At 41.2% G+C, this 20,861-nt stretch overlaps 1 protein-coding gene across 1 annotated transcript in view; it reads right to left on the minus strand.

Annotated features, from left to right (window-relative positions):
* Positions 1–20,861, minus strand: part of MBOAT1 (membrane bound glycerophospholipid O-acyltransferase 1) — a 51,516-nt gene that overhangs the window by 20,054 nt on the left and 10,601 nt on the right. Inside the window, exons 2-4 of the mRNA XM_088533390.1 lie at positions 9,007–9,152; positions 8,361–8,438; positions 5,139–5,234 (exon numbers count right to left, since the gene is read on the minus strand). Coding sequence (XP_088389516.1) covers positions 5,139–5,234; positions 8,361–8,438; positions 9,007–9,152 — 320 coding nt within the window. The remainder of the gene's footprint in view (positions 1–5,138; positions 5,235–8,360; positions 8,439–9,006; positions 9,153–20,861) is intronic.

Genomic DNA, 20,861 nt, shown 5'->3' on the forward strand with positions numbered 1-20,861 from the left:
GGAGTCAGGTTTTAACTAGGAATCAAGAAATTGTCCTGTCCAAAACAAAGTAATAAATTTTTATAAAAAAACTTTACCTAAATTTTGATGCCTTGGAAGACAAGATGGTGGCAAGAAAAAGATGGGACAGTTTATAGAGGATGCTGAATATGAGTAAATATTTCTTTGCCCTCCTAGTTTAATCTTCCAATGGGAATAAATCAGTTAAAACAGTTTTAAACATGGCTTGTCCCATGAAACTGTGTTTGTCCAGAAACACGGGCGTGGGGAATTAAGCATGCCAGCATCAGTTCATACCCTACCATGGGAACCCTCCCTGTATCTCGGGCGGGATATCGTGCTAATCCCCCACTTCAAAACTTACAAGAGAAAAGCCATTTCCCCAGCAGACTCCCTCTGACCTTAGGTAATCCTGTGGAGGAGTCTGGCACATGCAGGCCAGAAATAGTTTCCACTGACCTGATTTCCCTAGGAGAGTAGGTGGAGTCAAAAGGCTCACTGCAGACAAGAGCCCCAAGCAGCAAACATTTATTTCAGGTTTGTCTCTATAGCCTTGAAGTCCCCGTGCAAATCCCAGCCAGGGAGCACTGGGCCAGAACACCACGATGCTTCACTGCAAACAGGTTTTTACTTCCCATTTCAACAGAAAAAAAATGCACACGTGCTGGAGCACGCAGAGGAAAGTATTTTTATTAAACACTCTCATGCCTCCCAAGAGATTTCTAATTTGCCTTTAATTCATTTGTGAAAGCTGCCGAACAGTGCATGCTTCTTAGATCTTCAGGAAATAAATATTTTGCTTCAAAGAAAACTGATTTCTGGAGAAGTGACCCGGGACACAGGAGATACAGAGCTTTCTGAGACTGACTCACGGGCTGAAATGTGGCTAATTGGCAGGTCTCACCTCCAGGACTTCTGTATGATGCTGGGGGATCTCAGCACAGTTTCGAGTGGATAAATGCTCAGTGGCGGGCATGGAGAAAAGCCTGTTTTGCCCTTTCAGAGCAGATGTTGATGCGGAGCATCCTGCCCCGCTCCTGCTCCCACCTGCTCTGTCATCCTGTCCCCGCATGCGGACCAGCGTCACCCAGAGCTCATGGAACAAGCGCTGGGAACAGCGCGTGGCACTTGACGAGTTTGAAAGATACGGTCCATCTAAAAGATGACGGAGTAAAAACAACCTGCCAACCTCACAGGAGGAGTTAGTGTTTCTGCGTTGTGCTTTAGCAGGGCATTGTACGTCTGTATCTGCTCCCATCCACAAATGCATTTTCATTGTAAAAACTGGCTGCTGTACCTTTGTCTTCTGTGGTTGACACAAAGCCATTGGGAGGGGGAAAAAAAAAAAGTAACAAAGCAGTAACCATCAGATAAGCCTGAAGCGAGAATTTTTACTATAGTATCTGCTTATATGGCTTTTCTGGTGAGCTCTTTCAGTGGCCAATATTTTTAAAGTGCTTTGCTAGAAATGCTGCTGCTCTTTTGCACTGGGTGTATAGCTGGTGGGAGAAGATGCCCAATAGTTCTGGGGATCAATTTCCTCGAACAAAACAAAACAAAACCAACAAAACGACAAAACGCTAATGCAGGTTTGACAGTCTCAGGGAGAAAAAAAATGTCTGATAATTTCAACTCCAGTCTCTCTTCCAAGATTAACACAAGATAGCAAGCAGTGCCAGTGTGTATGGAGATTTTCACCCACTGAATTTCTTTCTGTAAGGAATGGCACCAAGAAATGTACTGTATATACATGGTTATCACTCCCTGGGCCTCCCTGAATGGACTGCAAATACTATGAAACTTTGCTCAGATGCTGTCTGGCATCAAAAGAAGAAACCAAAAAGCTCTATGGTCTCAATCAAGCAAAAGATTAACGTAGACACAGTTAACTTCATATGGATGAGGACTTCCCCTGAATTATGCCCAGATGATGATATGCACAAGGCATTTGCTCATGCAGTTTCCTAGATTGAAAACATACCTCTTACCAATTTCCAAAAATCCAAATCAAGATCAATTGATTTTGTTTTAAACTAATCTCTGCCTAAATATCACTATACTCAGTATGTGTCTGTGTTTCAAAGGGAAAAAAAATAAAAAGGATGTTAGTGTTACCATTTTTATAAAGTCATGAAGAAACCAGGCAACTTACCAGCATAATCCTCTTAGCATAAAGAAGAAGAAATGAGAGAGAGAGAGAAAAAAAGAGAGAGAGAAAGAGTTAGGGTTTAGTTTTCCTAGGTACAATATATAAATGCCACGGCAAAACAAGCAAAATAAAATACGCACATTCCTTCCAAAGACTGATTTGAATTAAAGGAGAAGCATAACATTAGGTTGCTTTACAATTAGCGGTCACAAATGAACTGAGTTTTCTATGGGAAATCTGTCAAAGAAAATTCCCAAAGTATTTCACCATATCCTTGTGATAGAATATAAATAAAAGTACTTTAAATATATTTTTAAAAAATCAAGTGCAACAAACTGCAAATGAGTTACATCACAAATCCATCTTATAGTCTAAAAAAGTCGACATTTCACGTAGCTCCAGTGTTCCATGTGAGTGTTACATGTGTTAGTATAGTCCTGTTTGTGTGGGTCAGTGAACGAAACTATCCTTTGTATAACCTGGAAGAATTAACTAGTCACCATTACAGTACAAGTTTCCCTACTCCCTAACCTTGAAGTGATGAGTCACAGTTTAATCTTCCGTTTCCCAGTTTACTGAACATATGACTCAGAAATATGTTCAGTATTACCTGTTCTTCAATATCTCCTTCATATCTACACGCATTTTTATGAGCTGTGTTCTCAAAGAGGTGGGGAGAAGCACTCAAAAAACAAATAGCACCACTCAGTGTTATTATGGAACCAAAAAAAAAAAAATACAGTTGCAACACAAGCTAAAAGGATTATGCATGCAAACTGCTAAGCGCACAGAGCAGGTCATGAGAGCAAACGAGTTATCCCAGCTGTCAGTATTGAAATTGAGAAACATTCATTGAACATCTGGCTTGTCACTTTAGGGAATTGCCACTGGCAAGCTGATGACACGAGAACTGCTCACCCGCCTACCTGATGTGGATTAACACTTCCTCCTTGCAATCAAGTATTGCCAGAAACACAGAGGATAACTGAGACCTCAGACATGAATCAGATGATCGCAGGCTTTTTGCTCACTTTTCAGGATTCCTGTAAATTCAGCAGTTGGCACTATCAGAGTGCCATCAGCAGCATTCACCCAGCATGCTGGAGGGAGCTGGGCATCGCTCTGTGGATCCCAGTTTGGTTGTTTCTGAAGTTTCGGGATTTTTTAGGACATGCTTCTAGCCAGGAGCCTGTCTGAATTTTACCAGACTGACACAACAGTGTCTGTGGAGCCACCAGGCACGGGCAATGAAGAGGAGGCCGTGAAGTTTCTGCTAATACAGGGAGACGATCAGCTGTGCATCGGCCTCAGTGGGAATATATTGTTTGCAGCTGAGAAAACCAGTTTGTAAAACAGATTTAAGAAGCTGACCTGAGTTTGAGCACTTGGATTTCAAGTTTTTATTAACACAGCATTTTCTTATTCTTAGTTTTTAGAATAAACCAGGAAGATGCGGTTCACACATCTGTTCTACATTTTCTGCCCGTTAACTATTTTACGGTTTTCTGTTTGACTTAAGTTTAGGAATTGTTTTTTATTTTGAAGTAACAGGACATAACTATGTAAGAGTAAGTTTAAGCATTATTATTTTCCTCCAGCAATATCCTAAAGCTCACGATTAGAAAAAAAGTAGCTCCCTTTTCATCAAGAGAGCAGAAAATGCTTTCTAGTCTACAAAGGGGTCACCATTCCTCCTCTTCCACCCCCAGTCTCAACTGCATCCTTATTAAATGTCTTGGGAGTGAGACAGCTAGTATGCCTCCCAGTGCCTTTCTGAACAGGCTATTCAGAAAAGCGTGTTCTCACCCATTGCTGCCTCACAGCACACATAGCTATAGCATTCCAACCCCATTTATAGGCTGCTTGGTATGTCACGCTCATTCAGGACACGCTTTTGTGTACTAATAGAATAGCAGGAAAAAATACAGCACTAAATTTTCTCTAAGCACAAAAATTCCCCATTCCTGCCCCTCCCCTATGAAAAAAAAAAGAGACAAAAAAAAAAAAGACACAGAAGACCAGATATCACTTTTTGCAGAAATGCATTTAAATGCTTAGCCGCCCCCCTCCACCCCCACCTCACACACATAGCCACATATGCACACAACCAAAAACTCCAGTTTCTTTTCTATGCCTGTAAGAAGACTGAGGTTCGGAAGAGGCATTTATCTACAACTTACTGTTCCAGTTCACAGAGGTTTTTCAGGGTATGTTAATAATTACTCTGCATTCAGGCATTCAGTTAAACAAGTGGAATATGGGTTAGCACACTGTTTTTAAACTAGGCAGAATGGTACCATGTTCAGAAACAAGATACAGCATTAGCTGGCATCCATCACTGAGACATGAGACTCTCCTTCTTTTACAAAATACCTGCACTTTTTGCAAGGCCTCCTCTACCGCTTCAGTGAAACCAAATACAGAGAGACTACTGTCTACATGAGGAAGAACTGCATGATAATACAAAGTCGGGCTACTTAAATGTTACTCACAACCTGCCTCGGTGACGGAAACACAGGTACAGAACACAATCCCTTTCTCTCTAAACTGGTTGTACCTGTCCCAGCTCCCCTATCCTCTCACCCCTTCAAATCTTCCTCTGGCACTGGCTCTTGTCCTAAGGCAGATAACACCTTCTCCAGCAGGCTGCAGGGATGGCTGCAATCACTCTGGGACCCCTTCCCATGCACGAGTCAGTCAGAAGGTAGGAAAGGACAACTCCAGGTTGACAGCTGCGTTTACAGGGAGATGAGTAGCCAACCAACCTCTTCCTTCCTGACTAGATAGTGCTCAGCAAAAAGGCAGCAGAAACAGGGGTTCGCTGTGAAGTCTCAGTATTTGTTCCTTTAACAACAGCAAACTGGTAAAAAAAAAAAGTTTAAAGGCAAACAAGATTGCAGGAGCTCCCCAGATAGCATTATTTTTTTTTAAAGACACTACATTTATCTAATACCAAATGATTCAGGACACGGCTTGCAGACTCACTCACCCAGAAAAATCTGTAGTAAGAATACCATAATGAAATATGTATATTCGGCTTATGTGGCACAACGTGAGGTATCCCATAGCTACGGCAAAGGAGTACCTAAAAACACAATACACAGAACAAATAGTTACCAACACACGTACCAGCAAGAACTGGAATCACTCAATTTGGCTTTTGGGGTTTATGCTTTGCAAATTGGGTTAATAAGTCTGAATCTATGTTACAAGTTCTAGCAAAAATTTTCAAAGGGGGACTTATAATTTTGTGTTCCCTGCTGCAACATAGCAGGGGAGACTCTTCACACTGAGAGTGAGGGAGAGAAATGAGACCACTACAAGTTGAGTATTTCCTTTTTATGGAGGGTTCCCCTATCTAACAAATTGTTTTAGAATTTTTGTCCAACTCAGGTATTAGAAACCAGATGTTATTTAGTGTGTGTAGCTGAATTAATCCGTTATTCTTTTAACAACCCTATCTGTATATGCCTTTTAATTACATGTACGATCCCTCCTCAGGTCTACCAGAAACTCATATATTTCAAGCCAATGCAAAACCAGAGGAGAAAGAAGGCAGATAATACCTTAAAGGCAGCTAATGACACTTAGCCTATTTTTTTCAGCCCTAAATGGTGAAGCATGCATCTTCTAGCAGAAACAGTCTTTAACTGGAACTTGGCAGATTCACTTTCAGTTTTCCAGAATGACCACAAAAATATGACAGGTAAGATGGCAGTGTGACACTTTCCATCATAAGAATTGAATTGTTTGAGAACTGGACATTCTGCAGCGTTTAGGTGGGCAGTTGCAACCTTTCCTACAACTTACTGTCCACGCATGTAACAAAGCAGAAAAGAGAGTACCTGGGAGTTAAGAAGCAATGGGAACCTAGGGACAAGAGGACAATTTGCAAAACAAGTAAGCTTGACAGTGGATAGGGAGCTGAGACACCAGAATGAAAGGGTCATGTCCCCCAGGTCTCAGATGGGCCGAGTGCACCAGGGCTCCCTAGCGCAGGAGGAGGTAGCCACACAGATGAGAAGATACGAAGACATCTGTAGAGGAACCAAACTGTGCAGTCTGCATGCGGAGGAGCCGTAGGAGAGCTGAGACAGCAGAAACCTGCCAGGTTGGTAATGCACATTGCAGAATTGGACCGATCAGGACAAGGGAGTTAAAGATGAGGACAAACATCCAGAGGAAGGGTTAGCAGGTGACTGAAAATGGGCCAGACCTTTGACAGATTATGGCTTGCTATAAAAGAAACGGGCTTTGCTGTCCTGAGGACCAGTAAACTGCAGTATGAGTGACAGTGAAGGATGTTAAGCTAGGGATCACAGTACACCGTGCAGGTCACACAGCTCACGGCAAACAGCTGTTTGACAGCAGACTGAGGGGACATGACAGCTTCTTCAGGAGGTTCACAGCAGAATTTATCTATTTTACCTCAGTTTGGCATCCAGCCCAGCCTCACCAAGGTCCTTGTGCTCCCCCTAATCAAGGATTGACAGGCATCCCTCCAAGAGAAAGCTGCAACAGCCTGATGCACGTAACTGTGATAAATGGGATGAAGCACCTAAAGAAATCCTTGATGCTTACATCTAAAGCACCTGCACTGAAAGGAGATGGGCAAGGAGGGATGTACCAAATTGCTCCTGTAGCTGAGCACATTACTGAAGATGCTGGATTAATTCATCAACAGACTGACAGCCCCACCACAGAGCACTCTAGCAGAAAATAGGCAGGCAGAAGAGCATGTGGGTTAAACTATGTAGTTTATTTATTTCCTTTCATTCACCTTCACTTGTATTTTGGGGGGGGAAGAGAGAAGTCCCCAGTCCCTGCTGTTCAGCTTCCTGTATTCTTATAGCCCCGCTGCATGAAGCAACAGTTATTTTGCCAAAATTAATGATGTGCCTGTACTTCAAGTCATAAAGCTATGGCTAATACAATACAGTAGAAAAGGCCTAGTCCAATCTCCCCAGCCCTCCTAAGCTTTTTCAGCATGTTCATTTGCTATTTCACGTTGATTCAAATCAAAACATGACTATCTCACAGTAGTAGCTGACATTATAGAAAGTGGCTTAATTTGTGCTGCAATATACAGCTATTTCTCCCCTTGTGACTAATTGGCTAAACAGTAAGAGTAAGGGAGTTTCCTGTTGAAAATCCTACCACCACCTCGACTTCTCTATAAAGACTTTAGTAAGCATTGGAGACTTGACCCCTGGAGCTCAATTCTCTGATCCAGAAGTATTACTGATGCATTTCTCCAAAGGATGGGCATGGACGACTCAGGAAGAAATAATATACATTTTAGCTCCTTTTCTTCTGGTTTATGGCTGGCATTTCTTCCATAAACATTGTCTGACTTTTTATTAATTACCTCTGGGCTTTGCCTTTGAATTCTGTGAGGGGGTGGGAAAAAAAAGCCCAACTCCTTGATTAAAGCCTATCTTGCTGGTGCAAATCCTAGTGACTGCTACAGACAGACCTGTCACAGTTCATGTTGCTCAACAATTCTAGATACATCATGAAGTGATGGGATTCCCATTCAGTTATTAGAGAGGACAGGATAGAGAAGGTTCTTTCACATCCACTTTCTATTACCCAGTGAAAGAAGCAGACGTGATTTTCATGCAGTTTTCATTTTCACATCAAAATGCCTTCTGCCTCTTGTCCCATGAGGCAGTCACTTGACGATACACTTCAGATATCTTAGTGGTCTTCCTCCAAGACTTTTGTACAGAGAAAGAAAAAAATTAAGCTGCCAGTGACCTTAACTGAACTGCCTAGCTTAAGAGTAGCTGGAAAATAACTAGAGACCATACAGCAAGAGGGAAAATACATTAAAAAGGATTATCCAAAGCCATCCTCAAGGACACAATGCCAAGGGCAATATGACTTCATGAAGTTTAAGAAATGAGAGCCACGAGCATAAACTGCTAAGCCTGCAAAAGCCTACTTTGGGGCACAGCAATTACCTAAGGAAACGTAATATATCAATGCAGAAAAAAAGAAAAAAGAAACACCACAAAATGAAATTAACAAAATTATAGCTGATTCTGTAACCAATCGTACAAAACTCCTGCAACATAACAGAGAAAGAAAGGCAAGAAAGGAGAGAAGAAGGCACAAAACAAAAACAAGCAAACAGGCTCATGCCTCTGGATGAAAGGGGGAAGTTGCCCAGAGGAGCAGCCCTGTACTTGCAGCCACATAAGCTCACCTGTGGATGTTTGGAATACTCGCCATGTTCATAATGCCATAGTTCATCATCACCAGGACAAACAGATGTATGGAATACCTTGAAAACAACAAAGTGAATATTTAAGAAACTTCTAAGTAATGGGAGGAGGTTGGAAAAAGGGCTGGCAATACAGGCTGCAGGGATATTTTTCCAGACAAATGGCATTAATGCTATGTCTTATGAGGATATCCCTGAACAAGGATTATCACAATGACATTTTTATGGTATGAGCATTCAACATAGATTAGCACTCATTGACAAGATGCTGTCAATGTGTTTGATTCAGAGAAAGAGCAGTCTCACTCAGAGTGCATGTTCAAATTGGATGCTACTTTTCCATTGCCAACATCTTCACAGCAGACTCCTGGCCTTAAATGCCAGAAACTGCCAGAAATTTTTGGTAGATTAAATACCTCACAAATGCTTTCATGACTCATTTCACTCTGAGGTTTTAGGGTGGCTACATTATTAGGAATCTGGGGCTTTTTTGTCCTCTCTCCCTTTTTTTTTTTTTTTTCCTCCAGGACTGTAATACAGAAAGTGCCTCAAGACTAAAAAGAAGTAATCTAGAAAATCTGATATGGACATTAAAAATACTTCCACTCAAGCCTGATTAAATACTCACCACCCAAAGCAGAAGACAGCAAAGTATATTCCAAAGAGGGTGGCAAACGCATGGCGAACAGCAGAACTGGCATGACTGGGACCCAAGTAAACACGAAACCAAAAAGCAGCCAAAAGGGCAAACAGCTGGCAGGCTACAAAATTTATCTGTAAAAGAAAAAAAAAGAAAAAGAAAAAAAAAAGGAAAAGAAAAAAAATGTTGTGATTTTTTGGCGGGACTAGGGGCGGAAGGAGCATCTTCCTTCTCAGAACATGAAAGAGTGGAGCCAACAGAGGGAGAACAAAGAAAGCAAAGGAAATTAATCTTTTGTCTTCTTTCTTGCAAGCCTCTCTTGTGAGTTGGTGAAAACTTTTGTTACGTAAGAGAAGGGACTGAAAAGCTCATGGCCACCTGGGCCCCAGCTCCCAGAGGGGCAGGGTGCTCTGCCATGCACAGAAGGCAGCATAAGGCAGGAGCAGGGAGAGGGTGAGCAGCTTCGGGCTAGAAGCTGCTCCTGTCACACACAATGACAAGCAGAACCCCAGTGTCCTCAGAGCAAAATTGCCCTTTTCCAGTTACCTTGTCTCCTCAGCAAAAAAAACCCTGAGTATAGAGGAGCAGCAGAGCTCAGGAGCCACCAGGGTAGCAAATCCCAGCAAATCTGGGATCCCAGAGTCACGAGACCAGCCCGGATCCTGGGCGGATGAAGTTGGACCCACTTTATTCAGCTGCAGTCTGTTTCCTTTCTATTTTTAATTTGCTCTGAGGTCTCTGGCAGGAAGTCATCATAGAGTGAGCAAAATTCTATTTAGAGTGAAATATTTAAGCAATCACTTGGATTAGAGGATTATCCAAAGCTGTCTGTCCAGAACAGGGTGATATCTTACACTCGGAAATCCTCTGAACACACTATATGTCCAGAGATTGTTGGATTCCATCAAGCTTCTTGTCGAAAACATTTACAATGGTGCTGTTCAGGCAAATGCTTCTATTATAGATTTCTTAGCTACACTGTTGCAGTTCTTTTATTCCTGTGATGTAGACAATAATGCAATTCAGTAATTTAAGCATTTAAATATGTTGGATTTTAGTTTGTTGGGCCAAGAACAATACCTTCTGTCTTTTGCTCTTGTAAGCAGCCAGCATTTATAACTCAAAGCTTTTGCAGAACAGCACGCACGAGCAAATAATTAGGAATTTCCCACTGCTCGCTTTCCCACTTTAAGTCTTATTTGGATAACACAATTCCTTTTAGCAGTAGAAAGTCTTGAGGAAAGATTTTAAAAGGAGGGGAACAGAATTGCACTGGTCTATAGCTATGGCACAAATCCCAAACTGTCACTCAGCCTATTAGAGGATGTTTATTCCCAAATAATAACTCCTTCCCAGTGCCAGACTTACTGCAAAAACAGCTGGGGAGAGTATTTCTGCTGCAAGGCTGTTTGGATTGTATCCTTTTTTGCAAGTGGCGAATGGATGCACTGAAGTGACAACTCAGCAAATCTGAATTGTCACCTCAGCCTGCTCCCACCTCTGATCACACTGGTACACAGAACGGAGCTCAGCTTTGAGGCCTGCAGAAGCCAGTACAGAGAAAGGGGGAGAGAGCAAACAGCCCAAGAAGCTCACATGGTGAATTTTTAAAAAGACAGTATTCTGTTCTGTGCAGCATTATTCCTAGAACAAGAAAAGCTACCTTGTTCTTTCTACTTGCATTCCATTATTGTACTTTCCATGTGAGACACTAAACACGCTGGGACTGCAGGGGTGCATACACACAGTGAAACAAAAGTGTAAGAGCCCACAGCAGACACTCAGAATAGCATTTATATAGCTAGGAGAGGCAACCTCTGTGGCAGAAAGCAAGCGTACCTGGCATAAAGACAGCACAAGTGCACCAGCCACACTGCAATCACACTTTCAATTTGTTGTGCAAACCGCTGAGACAAATTCTTCTGTGTGCTGCTTTTGCAAGAACTGGGGTAAATCCTCATACTAGGATTAAAAAGTCCACCCTAGCCTTACATTTCATTCTGCTTTCATTTTTCTCAGAGCTTTTTCTGCAAAGAAACAATTGAGCAATAATTTCAAACTTTTAGTTTCCACTTACTCTTTTTGTACTGATAAAGCACTTTTTGTACCGATAAAGCACTAAATGATAAAGCAGTTTGCACAGTAACGGTCACTACACACCGATAAGGGTTACAGATCTGATTCAAAAACTTAAAGATTAACCTTCCTTTTCAGGAACCATAAGCAACAAGTGTCCAAGAGGCACCAATGTACGTTAGCATTCTTGGATGTTCTTTGACCATTACATGACCACAACAGCAGTACAGGGAGCAAGAAGGCTGCACTCAATGCAGTGACAGGAAGATCAACTCCCTGATGCAAAACAAACAAACAACAAACAGATAAATAAATGCAGAAAAAATAAAAGAGTTTCACTCGCTGGCTGAGGAAATTTCTTTACTGGTTCCCTTCTCACCTGCAACAACCAAAGCTCCTCTGCAGTTCTCCAACTTGCTTTCCCTCGTGTGGATATTCGGCTGCACTACCTCTAAATACTGCACTTCTCCTAAATACAACATGCTGTTTGTTTAATCCATCATTAAGGCTTGTCTTTTTTTTTTAAGCTATAGTCTTTAGGATTTCCTACCACAAAATAGTTATCATCCAAGTCTGGCTTGTCACGCCTTCTCCTTGAACAGCACACAACAGAATGCCAAATGTGAATGTGCTGGCTCCAGCTCTTTAAACCTCATAAGGTAGAAGCGCAGCAGCAAGCCCTGTTTATTTTTGTTTGTTTGTTTAACATTACTGGAGAAAAATAACATTAACAGAATGTATAGGAAGTGTGTTTACAACATTAACATATACATTGCACAGTTAAAATGATACATCAGCAGAGGTGTTGGGAAAAGGATAGAGATGAACAAGAAAAAGAGGTAAATATAACAATGGTGGATAAAACCTTTCTGTCACCTCAACCATTTTGTGATTCTGTCATCCACCAGGTACTTGGCACATATTGCAAAAAAAAAAAAAAAAAAGGAAGGAAAAAAAATAGAAACGCATGAACTTCACTACTTCTTGTACCTATCCACCTCTAAATCCATGCTTGGAATCCAAGTGCACTGAGAAGACCTCTGGTTTTCATGTGGCCCAGGCAAAAGATCAGATTTAGCTGTACAGAGCTCAGCGTAAGGTCTAATGCATAGCTCACCATAAAAACAACTCAAGGAATCACAGAATGCTTACTTCAGAAGAATATAAAACAATCCCTTATGAACCTGAGCCACACTGAAAGCTTAAATAAATCAGGCATAAACCTTTTCCTAACTTGAAGCTTTCACAATCAGAGGGAGGGAAGTAGTTTCTCAGGGCTTGGGGTTATTTTGTTTTTTTTTTTCCTGGCTGGGCCTTAATTTAAGTCCGATTGCTGTAAAACTGGAGGACTAGTACTATTGAAGTTTATTCTACCTGAAAGGGTGACTCTGCATTTAAAACTAAGAGCTAATTTTGGTATCAGACCAGATTGGATCTGTCCTCTACAGAATAATAGAAAGATATGATGGATTTTCCTTCAACTATCACATCTCTTTCTTTACTCATATGCAACAGTAAGTGTAGGCATTCGTTCTCTCTCTCACACAGGCCCTGTTGGCACATTTGACAGCAACTGTACTGCATTCCAGATCCTTAAAATTTCAAGAAACATTGTGTTGTATCACAAGATAAGTTATGGTCACACTTTCCTCCCTTTCCCTTTGCAAAGAGGAAAGGGTTCACATTATTCTCTTTGGTTATTTCCACTGTTGCTAAAAACACTTTGTAAACAGTATATTGAGGACTTTTGAACTTTGATGGATGGCGTCCACATAAAAATAGCATGGAAAAAGAAAACAAATTATTTGAAAATTAACCTTTTTCATTCTGACCCACCACTATCTAAGTAATTTATAATCCATGTTTTTCCTAGTCACATTCGTCCAGTGTTGCCTTTGAACTTTTATTCCACATGAAGTGGAATCGGAGCACATGATATTTTGCCAAGGCAAAAGGTTGGAAAGATACTATTATCTTCCTTTCATTTTCCATGATTAAGCTCTTTGGAGGTGAGGGAGCCAGGCCCATCACAGTGCCTGACACCCCAAAGGTCTGAGTCCCACATGGGGAAGGCAGCCTTGCAATGCAGAAATGAGGTTTCTGCCCTTCTGGAAAGAGAGAAAATATGGATCCGCTCCAGTCCAACTGAATTGAGTGTTACTGGTGCCTGGTTAAAGAACCCTCAGCATCAGAGAGTCTTGGCTTTAAAAAGGCAGTTGGATCCAGAGCATCTAAATGCAAGTTGTGAATGAAGAAATAAAATTAAACCTTAATTCCTTCCTTTACCCATTCATTCTCTGTAATAGCAATAACTCAAAGGGATGTTTAGCTGGCAAATCCTAGTTTTATACAAACGTGGTAAACAGGTGAAACCAGTTGACCAAGCACCTATCACACTGGCACACAAAATGGTTTCAAGGTTCTTCTACACCTTTTAATGCTAAAATCAGAACTCTCCAAGGACAGAAAAGGTTAATTCCATCTCTGTCAAGCCTTTGCATCTTTTCCCATTTTCAGTAGGGTGATACCGACTTGGAAGACTGGACTGACCCTGTAGAAAAGGAAGGAAACATTAACCCCTTAGACTATGGAGTCCGCTTTTCAGTCACTTCTTTACGATCAGCAGGGGCAAATGATTGGAAAAGGCAGGAAAGGCACCACTTCAACTACCTGACCATTCCTGGAAGAACATCACAGCCATTTCTTGTTTTGTCTTTTAGGAGATCCCATTAACTCGCTGCAGGTGGACACTTGAAGGGCAAAAGCCATTTGGCAAGGCACAAAAATTTGAAATCCTGGCATCAGATCCGTGTCTCAACATCTCTAAAAATTTCAGCATTTGGAGGCAATGATCCCACTGTCAAAAACAGAGTGGGAACAGTTATCATCTTTTGTTTTGGGGACAAACTACCTCTGTGTTTGTGGAAAAAAGGGGTAGCAATTTGTCAAATGCCTGTAAAAGGAAAGCCATGGATAACACTTCTAGAAGGAGACAGATAAATGCTTTTTGTGGTAGTACTGGAAAATGATTGTGAAAAAAAAAACCACATAAACCTTAAAAGGAGAAAATGGAAAATGCTTTTTTAGCTAGAAGTTCTTGGAATGGGAAACAGAACATTTAGGAGGAGGTATCCCTGGCTTTATACCCTTTCACTAAATCATTACAAATACTCTTGGTTACTGCTTTCATGGGGCAGAGTAGGCTATTGATCATTCACTTCAGCAGGTTTCGTTCCACTCACCCCACAATCCCACCATCTGCAAATCCCTCTACTTAAAGGGATGGTAAAAGGCATTTGAGAGACCGCACCCTAAGAGGCAATAAGTAAATTCAAGTAAGTAGTCCGTTATTTTAGTGCTTTTAACAATTTCCTTATAGTTGAGTATCAGGAAGAAATATCCTGCATTCTGCTTTGACCACAAAAAATACTTTGCCTTTCCTTTACCATTTTTTCCTCCCTTATCCTTGCAGAAAAACTGACCTCACTTTCCAAATATCTAGGAGGATATACCAAATTGACCACACAGTTCTCTCCAAACTCTTATTGGCATTAGGTCTGTTATCCAAAATAACAGTCCCTCTGCAAGCAAAATTCCTATTAACTCTATTAATTTAAGATATTTTTACTCACTATGAAAATGGACATGGTACATTTACTTTGATAACTTGTCACTTATTTGACGGTGAGGTACGGATCTGTCCTCCACAGTATGCAGCTGTGGGACTAGAGCAGGCATATTGCGTGTTCACTCGTCTTGGTAGGTGATGGTACAAGTATGTTAGGTGTCTGAATATTCCCAGTTAGCATTCAGATCCATGCTTGCTTCAACAGGTAATACGAATTGTCCTCAGATTACAGAAATCTCAGAAGACACCTTCTACTTCAGGCTTTGTGCTTACCAACCAAATAAGAGAGAAAGGCTTGAAATTTCCATCTGCAAAGCAGAGAGCATCCAAACAGCGGTGCTTCCCATGTGCTGCAGTGCTAGGCATGAAATCCTAGCAGTGCAGATCACAGTACAGTGAGTGCTATCCGCTCATCAGCTACTGATTCTCAGTTTAGGTGACTCATACAAGGCTTTTAACCTGTAACTTGAAGTACTCTATTCACTAACTTAACACAGATCACCAAAAAGCAGTTTTCAGTACTCAAAGAAGCATAAAAACCACATATTAACAGAAATTAGTGACAGCAACAGCAAGTCCTTCTGACATCAAACCATTTTGAAAGGGAGACCCCAGAATGAAATATTCCCCCTAGCCGCAGATCAACCCCATCCTACAGGATAATGTCTTTCTACTGCAAAGTAAATGCCAGAACTGCCGAAGTATAACAACTTGTTTTCTTATTTAAAAGAGCTCTTTTGCACACATGCACCTAGCAAGCAAGCATGTTTAAGTTCATCTCGCTGGAGACATTTCTGTTTTGATGCTGAAAAACAGACCTGCTTGGCCTGACAGCGTTTCGCAACATCCAGACTGTGATAGCTGAAATGGGTGTGTTAAGAATAAGAGACAGAATACTCTTTAATCAGATCGTCTCAAAGATATCTGATACTGGAATTTCGCAAAATATTTTGATCTCCCAGACTATTTTTACGAGCCCTAAGGACAAATATTCTCTGTAGAGATTGTTAACTCTATGCAGGGAGGTGACAAACACTTTAAAATGTAGGGAGATCATTGCAGATAGCATGGGAAGATTCCCACTGATAGCAAAATTTTTACTTAGGCTTTCACAAAGGAAATGAATAATCACAGTATCACCTGTGTAGCTCCCCATTTGGCCCACAGTGATATCTCTTTGCACAGAACTCACTCATCAAGAATCAGTGCAAACAGGAATTTGAGAAGAAAATAGAATAAACTGAAACTTGTGAAATGTTCTATTTTCTGTTTACACCCAGGCACTATTATTTGCCAACAGCATGAGTCAGACAGGAGACAAATTCACTTATATCAGGGAAATAGTGATACAATTACTGAAAAGCTAAATCCTTCCCATCATTATATTCAAACAACTCTTTTATCTGAATTTCTGTTTTAGGAGTCCTGGGGAATATTTTCGGGGGGCAAACAGAAAGCTTTGAAAACAGAACTCTGAGACAATACTGTTATGAGATAAGAGTATACACATGATTAATCTAAGATTATTATTCTCGTGTGATTAATATTCTCTGAAACAGCACTAAGTTATTATAGCCCTGGCTTTGTTAGTTGCTGCTGTATCCTGAAAACAGAGTTGATGAAGCAGAATTTGCCAAATTGACAGTACTTTGGCCTGCTGTGTTGTTTTCATGGGTAAACTCTGCCATCTCCCTACTTACAGGGTCAAATATCCTTCCATGATTTAGGCTATAAACTTGAAACAGATGTTCTTTCTGGATTACCTCTATGAAGCCACTAGCAGAATAATCACCATCAGGACACATAAACATAGCTGCAGAACAGATTAAATCCTGACTCATCAGAAATTTTAAAAGGAAAGCATTTAATTTAAAAAACAAGCTTGAGAAGTCAATTCTACAACGTAATGCTAAGTTAGTCACACAGCCATACCTTTGATGGCTGATAATTTTAACACTTGAACCCGATCCAAACCCAGCCTTAGTTTTCTGTCAGCTGTGTGTTGAACAGATGTTTAAGTAGTGATCATTTATGTGCAGTGATGTTCTGCTGCTACCCGTACTTCAGTGACGGCTGTTCTCCCAGTGAGAGAGCAATGCCAGAGCACAGCATGATGAAATTTCTTTGTACCTGGGATAGTCAATAGTAAACACTACCTACAAAAAAAGCAGTCGTAACATCAAATAAGCTGGAGCCTTCGGTCACTCAGGATTTTGTTTAAAGCAGAAAGCCTCTCGGTTATTATGAGAACTGACTCATTCCTCCAGACTGTACAGTAGTGAAGATGCACACTAACTGCAGCACCCTTCATCCAAACATCACTTCAGAACGAATAATTTCACGTACTTCTGTGCATCTACTGCATCTCGTGCTATAAGAGATGCAGGCATGTCTGAGAAAAGAACTACAGTCAACAGGTCGGAAAATGGAAGATATTTTAATAGAAAAGGAAGAGTGAAATGTAATTATTCAAACAGGATTTGAAAAGCAAGAAGAACCAGGACTACTACTCCTGCTTTTACAAAAATAAAAATTCCATAGCATTTCAGAAGTCACTGGAATTTTGCACTTACTTCTCACTAGAAAGATGGCATCTTTTATCCTCTATGCTCCTTGCTTAAGCATCCGGTTCACACAAATGCCAAAGGGACGTGTCTGCCTTACCAGCACATTCTTACGTCACTCTTGCTCTTCTTGAAAGGTCCATTTGGAGACCTAAGCATATCTAACATTAGGAGGGAGACACTGAAGAAGAAAAGCACAGAAACAAGGAGAACCACAACTGCAGGAGAGTAAACCCCACCAAGGCAGAGAGGTCATTGCAAATTCTCCTGTGAATGCCTCTAGCAGCCCAGCAAGCCCTCCGGCCAGGACGTCACCACCGTCCCTTCACCTGCTCAGCTTTCTCAGCCACAACGTTGTGGCCCAGTCACCCCTCCTTTTCCCAGAAATGAATTCCGGGGTAACAGCTATCGCTCCCAATTTTTATTATTTTTTTCCTTCCCCATAGCTGGTAGATGCTCCTAGACCTGATCAGTTATTTTTGCTGGACCTCTCCAAAGACTTGGGGAGCCCCTGCTCCTCCAGCACTACCACCTCATTGCTACAGGCACCAGGCCACAGTGGAAAGGGAGAAGGACTCTATGCACTGGGACAGGTTGGATCAGATATGATCTAGCTCCAGTTTCCAAGCTTCAAGTACTGCCTGCCATGGAGATTGCACTCTGGTTTCTATTTTAGTATTCTTCAGTAAATAACTTAAGCGTAATAGTGCAAAGAGTAGCTTCAAGCCAGACCTTTCTGCCAGATTTAAAGATTTATTTTTAAAAAATATAGAATACAGCACAGCAAGACAAGCAACCTTTCATTAAGTAATACAGACGTAAGTGTATATTTGATTAAGTAAAACATGAAGAAGAAACGTAATACACATAAATGTATGTATGCCCAGCCATCCTGATGACATTTCTTTCTGCAGCTACAATGCAAATTATATTCCTCAAATACCAGCAGGAGTTGCAGACAGGATCCTTAAAGCAATATTTCTAAGGCTACAATTCAAAACCACACTTAATAGAGATGAAATCCCAGTGACTGTAAATATCCACCACTTTAAAATTAAAATCATAAGCTCAAAGTGCAATCCTTCACTAGAATGGGAACTGGCAAGTCTGAAATAACTTGCCCCGTTATTCTTGTTGCAATGTCTTTGCAATTCTATTTTCAGTTCCTTTTCTATAGTGTCAGTGGCCTTTAAAATTACACACCAATGCCAAGCGGTTTTATTCACTATTATCGTTGTGATAGCAGCCAGTGAAAAGCAAACATCAATAGAGAAAAGAAAGTGCCAATTTTATGGGCTATTATAAACCAAAAGAAAGTTCTTCTCCTACACACACACACAGTAGAAACTGTCACCACCTTGTTGAATTTAAGCACATTGTCCTTGGAATAAAGTGGCTTCATCAAAGACTAAGTCTTTCATACATGGCAATGGTAATATAGAAGAATTTATAAGGTCCTTCCTTATTTAAATCTGGAACATCAGGCACTAAACACAAAGATCATGCTGTCAGTGACTGGGCATTCTGAAACAAAGATACTGAAAATTAGTTTATTGGAACATGCTTTAAAACTGCAGCAAAGGGCTTTGCTCAAAAAAGGAGTAGAATTTATCTATCCAGACAATGATGTCAGATCTGACCTAGTCCATCTAAATTCCTTTTACTGTCAATGGGGAAAAAATGGGCAATTCTAAGGCTTCAATTCTTCTAATCCTAACAAACATGTCAAAAACAGCTACTGTTCTGACTACAAATGAAATCTAGATGGATAAGCCTAGGTGTAGGAATGTACACTTCAGATTTACGAAAGTAAAAAGAACTCATACTGCCTGCATTAGTGAAAGGAAAAAGGAAACTTCAGTCTATGAAATAGGACTTCCATTTAGGTGTAAGTGGTCACATTTTCATGGTGCTGCACGTTTTGTTTTACCACTTAAAAGCACCTTACAATGGCACAATATTTCACAAGATGGTATTCTGCGATAAAGCAAGCCCACCTCAAGTGCTTGAAATAGAAAAGAAAAAAAAATGGAGTGCCAATCAAGAGGCACTTCTGAGAAAAAAGATTACTAGCATCTATAGCGTAGGAACTCTGGGCTAACAACCTTCCTCTCTGAGGGGTGTAGTCACACACAGTTTCCTGCTTCTGCAAGCAGAAGGTATTGCAGACCTCAGTCCTTCCTGTCCTCTTCCCTGTTCAAGTCGATTAACTTAACACCCAAAACACCCACTTGCAGCACTAGCAGAAAGGAGAACTCTCTCAAATGCCAAAGGAAATGTTTTCAGCTGAGAGTCTATGTTCTTCTGCCTGGCACACTGAGCTCAGGTTGCCACCATGCCCTTTCCTCCTCCAAAGGACACAACATTTGTTAAAAGAGGTCCTGCTACCTCCCAGCATGAAATGCCACTTGCAGGGGAAAGAGCATACGAAAAGATTTGGAGAAGCCACCAGTAAGGGCCAGGAAAAGCCTGCCCAAACCTCAGCTCCCTGCCCACAAGAAGGTAATGAGTTTTCCACCTTCCTTCGGTGCCACGGCCTACGGGTTCCTTTCTCCCCCACCTTCTCCCCTTAGGCCAGGCAGATCATATAGAGCTAAACCGACTGCAGACTGACCCTTTTATTTGCAGGGTTAATTTTCAGCCACATCAACATGTGCAGCTGCACAACTGATGTTTTCTCACAAGCGAGGAAACAGGAACGTGATGCCAGGGGAGGAACACAAGCAGAAACCACCTTTTGCAGTAGTATCCTCAAGTTAGAGCCATTTATTTGGTCATGGAATCACGTATCCAGTTCTTATATGGGCAGTTATCTTTGCAAACAGAGCAGTTGTTAGTAACTAACTTGCTTTGTTTCTGTACATAGTGGAAACTATACATTCTGCAGTCGTCTGCAGCCCTTGCATCCGTCCATAGGCAAGTAAATATTTCAGCTAGAGCTTTTTTTCCCCTCGATTGCTTGGCCCTTTCCAAAGGCTTACCCGAGTGTGCTTTGTTATTCGAGCACAATTATCCTTGTTTCATACCTCTGCTCTAACGGCGACAGTGTAAATCAGCAAGCTTCTGGAACTGCCAACAGGCGTTTGCTTTCACAACCATGAGATTCACAGCCATAAAATACCGCTCTTCCCTATTGTTGTACAATTTAGCAGTAGGATAATTGCCCCATGTTGTTTAATATAAATATGTTTGTCTAACCTTCATTCATGGGGGCTGCAGACGGAGTTTTTAACCCCTGCAGTACTGCAGCAGAAAGAGAAACCGCCAAGTGCACAGCTAGGATATCCTGTCACAGCTTTTCGGTCTCCCTACTCCAGCTTAGAAAGTGCTGCATGCTCTTTCTAAGCCACGCACATTTATTCAAATCTTGAGCCATACAAGATGATTGGAACGTAGCTGGCTGTTCAGTGGCGCCTGTATTATAAGCATCTTCACATACAGCAAATATCTTTGGAAACTGAACTTTGGGGTATGTCCCAAATTAGGTGCTCAGCATCAGACACAGTTGAAAGAAAGTGGCTTGGAGATGGCAAGTGTTCAAGACTTCCTGTAAACCCAGCAGCTCCACTGACATT

This window comes from Tinamus guttatus, unplaced genomic scaffold (genome assembly GCF_059628265.1).
Source record: "Tinamus guttatus ecotype Peru unplaced genomic scaffold, ASM5962826v1 Tinamus_guttatus_pri_ptg000497l, whole genome shotgun sequence".
Lineage (NCBI taxonomy): Eukaryota > Metazoa > Chordata > Aves > Tinamiformes > Tinamidae > Tinamus > Tinamus guttatus.